The following is a 7,331-nucleotide window of genomic DNA, read 5'->3' as shown; positions in this document are numbered from 1 at the left end:
TACTTTTCTTGTGTTGTGTTATAGTTATATTTTCGCTTAGTCTTTATCATTATCATCATTTATTTATTTATTTTGATTTCATCATAAGGAGAAATATCATTTCGATCGAATCAACGAGGAAGACGTTTAGCTAAAATTTTACTTCAAATTACAACCAAGACTTTTGAAAAATAAAACATTATGCAATGTGGTTCTTAATACACCATGACAGGTAAATAAATCGGAATATCACAATTAAACCAGGCTTTGACTTATATTTAAGCAACAATGCCGACAAATAAATCTCTCGAATGAAATTGTATATTTTCACTCCACCTACAAGAAATAGCAACAGAATATCCCTCAGATAACCACAAATAAGGGACACAGTACAAATAAGTAAAGTTCTTGATATATTATGTCTCAGAAAATATAAGTAGGCTGCTTAATGTAAGAATGTCTTTGATCATAAGTCCGCACGATCATTTTCAACATGGATTTAATCCATAACAACAACAGCAACAATAATATTTAAATGTTCTATTTAGAAATGAATACTTAATTCATCTTCTGTAAATGAGCTGGCCATTATATCATAAAATTTGTGAAAATTAAAAACCTTGTCCGATGTCTCAGCATCCTGAAACATCATGTTTTCAGAGATGTATTTAACTTGGTTTATAGTTAGTTGATTACCCATTACCATTTGTAGAATGTTTGCGACTTCATTTGTGGTGATTATAGTATCTCCATCCAAATCAAATAAACGGAATATAAACTCAATCTTTCTTTTTTTACCGTTGACAGACTTCTCAGTTGTATTTCGGTCGATAGGACGGAAAATCGCTAAAATCTTAGCGAACTGCTTAAAATGCATCATGTCACTTTTGGCATAATTAAAAAGTAGGTGAACGATACGATCACCAAGAGGATTGATTGTCAATTCTTTAATTCTCAAAAAATCTGCACGAACCAAGAAATCTTTTTTACCGATATCAAGTTGGGAAAATCTCAAGCGAAGCTTATTCAATTCATCTTCAGTAAATCCAGTTTCCTTCATCAAGGTTGCGATATTTTCAACGTAGAGCTTTGAATTGTTTAAACCCATCAAAATTATTCTGCAGACAGAGTGTCTATGTCTTTATTTTTCTTTACCGTAGTATTAGTAGATATTGATTTTGTAATTTGCGGTTTTAAGAAAAGCTCTAAAGCGGAGAACATTTCCTAAGTATTTAATATTACGAAAGTCAATTGACTACGTCACAGAAACGTCATCATATTTTGTTGAAGGTTTTAGCGGATTTTTTTTTTTTTGCGTTTCTTTATTTCTCATATATTCTACGACATCATTTACTTAAACATACATAAACATCCCTAGGTAATATTTTACGTTATTTGCACATGCCTAATCAGGCATAAAAGATTGTATAACTTGCAAAATTCCAGAGATGGTGAGAGGGGACATAGAGAGGGTAGAAGGGGGAAATGGTAGGCGAAGAAAATAAGAAGGAAGGATTCTCGAATAGGAAAGAAGAAGAAAGAAAAAAGCCTGAAGAAAAGACGAAAGGAAGACATACACACACACACACGTACACTAATATATATATATATATATATATATATATACACACACACACATACACACACACAAATTTATTTATATATATATATGCATATGTATATATTTATGTGTCTTTGTGTCTCTGTGTGTCCCCCCACCATCGTTTGACAACCGATGCTGGTGTTTGCATCCTTGTAACTTAACGTTCTGCTAAAAAAACGATAGAATAAATACTAGACTTACAAAGAATAAGTCCTGGTGTCGATTTCTTCTACTAAAAGCCCTTCAAAGGGGTGCTGCAGCATGGCCGCAGTTAGATGATTGAAACAGTAAAAAAGTAAAAGAATATATATATATATATATATATATATACACGCAGATGAAATCGTTTTTATAGCGTACACTCTTCAGGAGCGTAATTTCTCTAGTTCAAGTCACAAAATATTCCACAGAATGGGAAGGGTAAGGTCGATTTAATAAACAATTATAAACTTTACTCTGTTTATTTGCGCGTGCATATGTAAATATATATATATGTGTGTGTGTTGTGTGTGTGTGTGTGTGTGTGTGTGTGTGTGTTCATACATTTGTATGTATGTATGTGTGTATGTATGTATGTATGTATGTATATGTGCATGCAGTTTTTTCAATGAGTCGGAGAGTGATTGGATAAACTACCTGCAGCAATCTACTATAAAAGCAGGTAGTAATTTTAACTTGTCCTTTTTCTTAGTGCAAATTTTGAAGTGTGCAGTTCGATTTTAACAATTATTTTTTCAGAGCTATTACGGAAGTGACAAAGGAGCATATTCGGCATATTTTGCTTTTTGAGTTCAATAAAGGCAACAACATAATGGAAGTGCTAGGAATATTAGTAGAGTATATGAGGACCGAACAATAAGCGTAAGCCAGGATCAATAGCGCCTCCAGAAATTCCGAGCCGGAAACTACAGCTTCGTCCTAGAAGATCTGTAGAGCTCGACGAGGACGTCCTGCAAACCCTGGTGGAACAAAATGCTATCGCAACTGTTGAGGAACTAGCAGAGCAGCTTGGATTTGATCATTCAACCATTTATCGACACTTGCGTGCCATCGGAAAACGACCATCTTTGGTTTCAAGAAGAAAGGTGTTCTTCCATCTGGATAATACTCGGCCACATACAGCAATGGTGACATTCCAAAAGCTGTAGCTGTTTGAATATGAAACGATGCCCCACCCACCATATTCGCTGGACAATGTCCCATCTGATTACTATTTATTCTGCAGTCCGCAAAATCATTTGGACGGAAAAAATATGAATTCTGTAGACGAGATCAGAATGGTACTGGAAGAGTATTTTTCGTCACGGACAAGTGAACTTTGGAAGAGGCGCCTTGCATGTCTACTAGGCAGATGGAAGAGTATTTTAGAAAATGAAGGAGAGTACATTTTAAATTTAAGAAGAAATTTGTTTATCGTAATTTTGAAAACTAAAAGAAGTATAAAAAAAACACATTATTTATGGGGTGACCCTATACATATGTACTGTACGTATTGCATTGAAATTTAAGTAAAGAGAAGGAGTTCATCACCGCATGTGTTTTAAGACTCCGAGGGCAGAAAAAGGTTTTTTTTAAATAGTTTTAGAACTGCCGATATACGTCTGTAACAATAAGCGGCGAGCTGGCAGAAACGTTAGCACACCGGGCGAAATGCTTAGCGGTATTGCGTCTGTCGTTGCGTTCTGAGTTCAAATTCCGCCGAGGTCGACTTTGCCTTTCATCCTTTCGGGGTCGATAAATTAAGTACCAGTTACGCACTGGGGTCGATGTAATCGACTTAATCCGTTTGTCTGTCCTTGTTTGTCCCCTCTATGTTTAGCCCCTTGTGGGCAATAAAGAAACAGATATACGTCTGTAACATAGAAAAATAACATATAATGATATCGATCTAAGTACGATTTGAAAGCCAAATCAATGGGAACGAGACAAAATTCTATAGAAAAAATATCTAGTTCTATCTTCTTATGTTTTAGGTTAAAATGCCATTCTCTGAAGCTTGAAATTGATGGAGCCAACGAAAGAGTTTCTGCGTAATCGTTTGACCTGGTGGAACCAGCAGATAAATTTCGTTCAAACCAAACTCCGTGTCTTAAAATAAATGATCATGGCTTTAACGGTTTGATCATTGATTTCTTCAATCATGCCTCACCTGGAACTAAACAGCATCAATAGTTAGATATGATGTATGTGTGTGTGTGTAAGAGAGTAGGAGAGAGAGTAAGAGAGAGCGCGAAAGAGAGAGAGAGAGAGAGAGAGAGAATGTTCATTGACAAAATTGACGTGCGTATATTTTCTTGCCACCCAATCCATGAAAACCAAATTTAAATTTGTAGTGAAAGTAAAGTAAAATATAATGTTTATTGAAATGTCATTTAACAGCTTCCTACCTTTTCAAAAGTAGTAATTATTCTTTTGTGTTTAGCTGAATTTCCTAAATATAGTCATTGGTCGGTTATGTAGCTCTTTGGGGTTTTAAACAACATTTAGAATTTTAAAATATCTCTAACATGAAATACTATATAGTAAGACGTAGTGTCGATTTTAAGTCTTTTTCCCGACTACGTAAATGTTACAAAGTTTATGCTTTGTACCACCTCATCAATAGAATGTTATGGTCTAAAACTGTTGGCTGAATTTTTATTTTTTTTTTACATTTTGGGCTCTTCAAAATTTCTTGATGAAACCACCTGAAGGAGCAGACCAATGGCCAAACGTTCTCCAGCTGTAAATGTCCTATGGTATTTTAAGACACACAAGGAAGTGAGGTACCCAAAAGTAACAGGGAGCGTTTTCTGTGGGACAAGCCCGTTGTAGTTCAGACTTCTGCTGCTAGATGCAACTTGAATCGACCCTCGGGCATTAGTCTACCAACCGGCATCGTCGAGTGAAATCGTGCTGCCAATGGTGCGTCTTTGTTTTGTAGTACTTCTACCCTGTTCGCTGATTATTGCAATGGCTGAAACGAAGGAACAGTGTGCTTCCATAAAATTCTGTTTTCTGCTGGGGAAAATGGCGGCCGAAACAGTTGTCGTGTTTCAAACAGTTTACAAGGACGATGCCATGAATAAAACACAAATAGTTTTCATGCCTTAGGGATGTCACTTGTCGCTTGAAAGCCAATTTCTTTCAAGATGGCCGTTGAGCCCCTGAACGAAAGAAAATATCACGAAAGTTCATGAACTGATCTTGGAGGACCGTCACCGAACAATTGACAAGCATGATATGACTGGTGTATCCTGGAGCTCCAACCAAAGAATTTTGAGCGAGGAATTGCGAATGAAAAGAGTTGCAGTAAAATTTGTGCCACGTTGCTCAAAAGCAGTCACGAGTGAATGCGTGTCATGAACTGAAGGAACAGTTGGAAATTGACCCGAACTTTTTCTGAAGCTCATCACTGGTGACGAAAGCTGTGGTTGGGCAGCAAGCTTCTTACCGCACAGCCACGACTACACCTATGTGAGTGTGTATGTGTGTGTGTGTGTATGTATATATATACATATATATATATATATATATATAATATATATATATTATATATATATATATATATTATATTATTATATATATATATTGTTATATTTCGGAATGGTCATATTGCCAGTTTAGCCAATAAAACCACACGCACTATATATTTGGTGTTATTTTGCTTCAGTGATATTTATTTTTTACATTAATCTTAATCTTATTTCGGCCAAAGTTCTTTCGTCACACTCCTGTGACCGCATCAGTGGTCCTTTGTTTCTTCTCACTTATTTGTGTCTCTCCTTACTAACCGTCAGCCATTTTGTATTTCTATTGCATGTCTTCATTTGCGCATGCTTATATCTCTATGTGCGTCTATGTTTATTTAGTGTGTGTGTGGGGGGGGGGATGCCTGTAATATTTGTATCTTCTGTTTATATACATTCTTGTAATTTGTATTTTGTTTTTGTTGTTGTTGCTTTTGTTCTAATTTTGTTCATGTGTTTACATCCACCCATTATTATCATTACATATGCTTGTATGTATGTATAACAACAATATTAGTAATAATAATAATAAATCTAATCGAAACAAAAAAAATTATATATATATATATACACACATATATACACATATACATATATATATATATACACATATACATACATAGATATATATACATATATATAGTTATTCATTTCTATCTGTTTATTTATCTGTGTATTTATTATGTTTTCAGGATCCTCTATCGTCATATGTTGTGGTGTGTGCTATTGCTCCATTCTAGTTTTCTATTCAGGCTAGGTTTATTTTCTATTATATGTGTAGCTTCTGTAATTTGTCTAATTGTTGCATCTGTTCTATGTGTGGACAATATCTTAATCTCTATGTTATTGATTGATCCCCCGTGTTCCTGTTCGGTGTGTTGGTACAGAATCGATGAGCTTTTACCTTCCTTGAGTTGTCTCCAATGTTCATTCACCCGCTCTCCAGTGCTTCTTGCTGTTTCCCCTACGTATGTTACTGTCTTGTTACTGCATCGTCCCTCTATACATCTTATACTATAGACTACATTTCTGGCTTTACAGATATATATATAAGGGTAGAAATTGATATTAATCAATTAAAACCAGTGGTCTAGTATATTTTTAAAAATCCGAAGAGTAAAAATTTTTTACATACAAAATTTAGAGGATTGACCACTAAAAGTGGACAACTTGTATACTAGAAACAGACGTCAAAATCGCAATTTTCCACGTAGAATGGCGATTTTCCATATATATATATATATATATATATAATATATATATATATATTATATATATATATATATATATACATATACATATACATATATGTACGTATATACATATGTATATACATACAAAATTTAGAGGATTGACCACTAAAAGTGGACAGCCTGTATACTAGAAAAAGACGTCAAAATCGCCATTTTCCATGGAAAATCGCCATTCTACGTGGAAAATTGCGATTTTGACGTCTGTTTCTAGTATACAGGTTGTCCACTTTTAGTGGTCAATCCTCTAAATTTTGTATTTAAAAAATTTTTACTCTTCGGATTTTTAAAAATATACTAGACCACTGGTTTTAATTGATTAATATCAATTTCTACCCTTATTTAATTTATTTATATACATATATATATATTTATACAAGAAATAATATTTGTCTCTTTTTATGGAAACAAAAAGGTATATAGGACTACAAAAAAGAAGTGCTCAAATGTAAATGAGACAAAGATAAAGAAACATTGGTCATAGAACACATTAAATTCGAGTTAACAGGGAGTTGAGCACTCCCACCTAGCGCGAAACAACATCTGTAGATTAGTTTATGGGTTATTGCCCTTTATCAACACTGAGTAGCTGCTTGGCCAGATGGAGTTGCTGAACAGTGAATTCAGTAACGTCATCTGGCCAAGCAGCTACGCTGTGTTGATAAAGGACAATAACCCAAAGACTAGTCCACAAATGTTGTTTTGCGCTAGTTGGAAATGCTGAACTTCCACTTCAAAATATAAGGACACAGATATTGTGTCCGATATCCAACTAGAAACGATGGTTATGGGGGTTAAAACAACAGTAACATCGTCCCTCCCAGGGCAGCCACATTACGATAGCAAATAGCCTTATATATATATATAAATATACATATACACACATAGCCCAATCTCTCCCAAAATGCACATTACCATCGTTAAGAGGTGTACAATATATAATATGATCCCCTTGTATGCAATGTAATGTGTTTGCAATGATATGAAAGG

The 7,331-nt window shown here is 34.6% G+C and overlaps 1 protein-coding gene across 1 annotated transcript; it reads right to left on the bottom strand.

Moving 5' to 3' along the window:
* Positions 1-375: 375 nt before the first annotated feature.
* Positions 376-1,249, bottom strand: LOC115225535 (calcineurin B homologous protein 1-like). The gene has a single exon (XM_036500798.1). The coding sequence runs from the start codon at positions 1,085-1,087 to the stop codon at positions 524-526; it is 564 nt and encodes a 187-aa protein (XP_036356691.1). The 5' UTR covers positions 1,088-1,249; the 3' UTR covers positions 376-523.
* Between the last annotated feature and the right edge of the window lie 6,082 nt (positions 1,250-7,331).

The sequence above is a fragment of the Octopus sinensis genome, linkage group LG2 (assembly GCF_006345805.1).
Source record: "Octopus sinensis linkage group LG2, ASM634580v1, whole genome shotgun sequence".
NCBI classification, from domain to species: Eukaryota; Metazoa; Mollusca; class Cephalopoda; order Octopoda; family Octopodidae; genus Octopus; species Octopus sinensis.
Note: the sequence above shows the minus strand (reverse complement) of the source record. Positions and strands in the feature narration are given on the sequence as shown.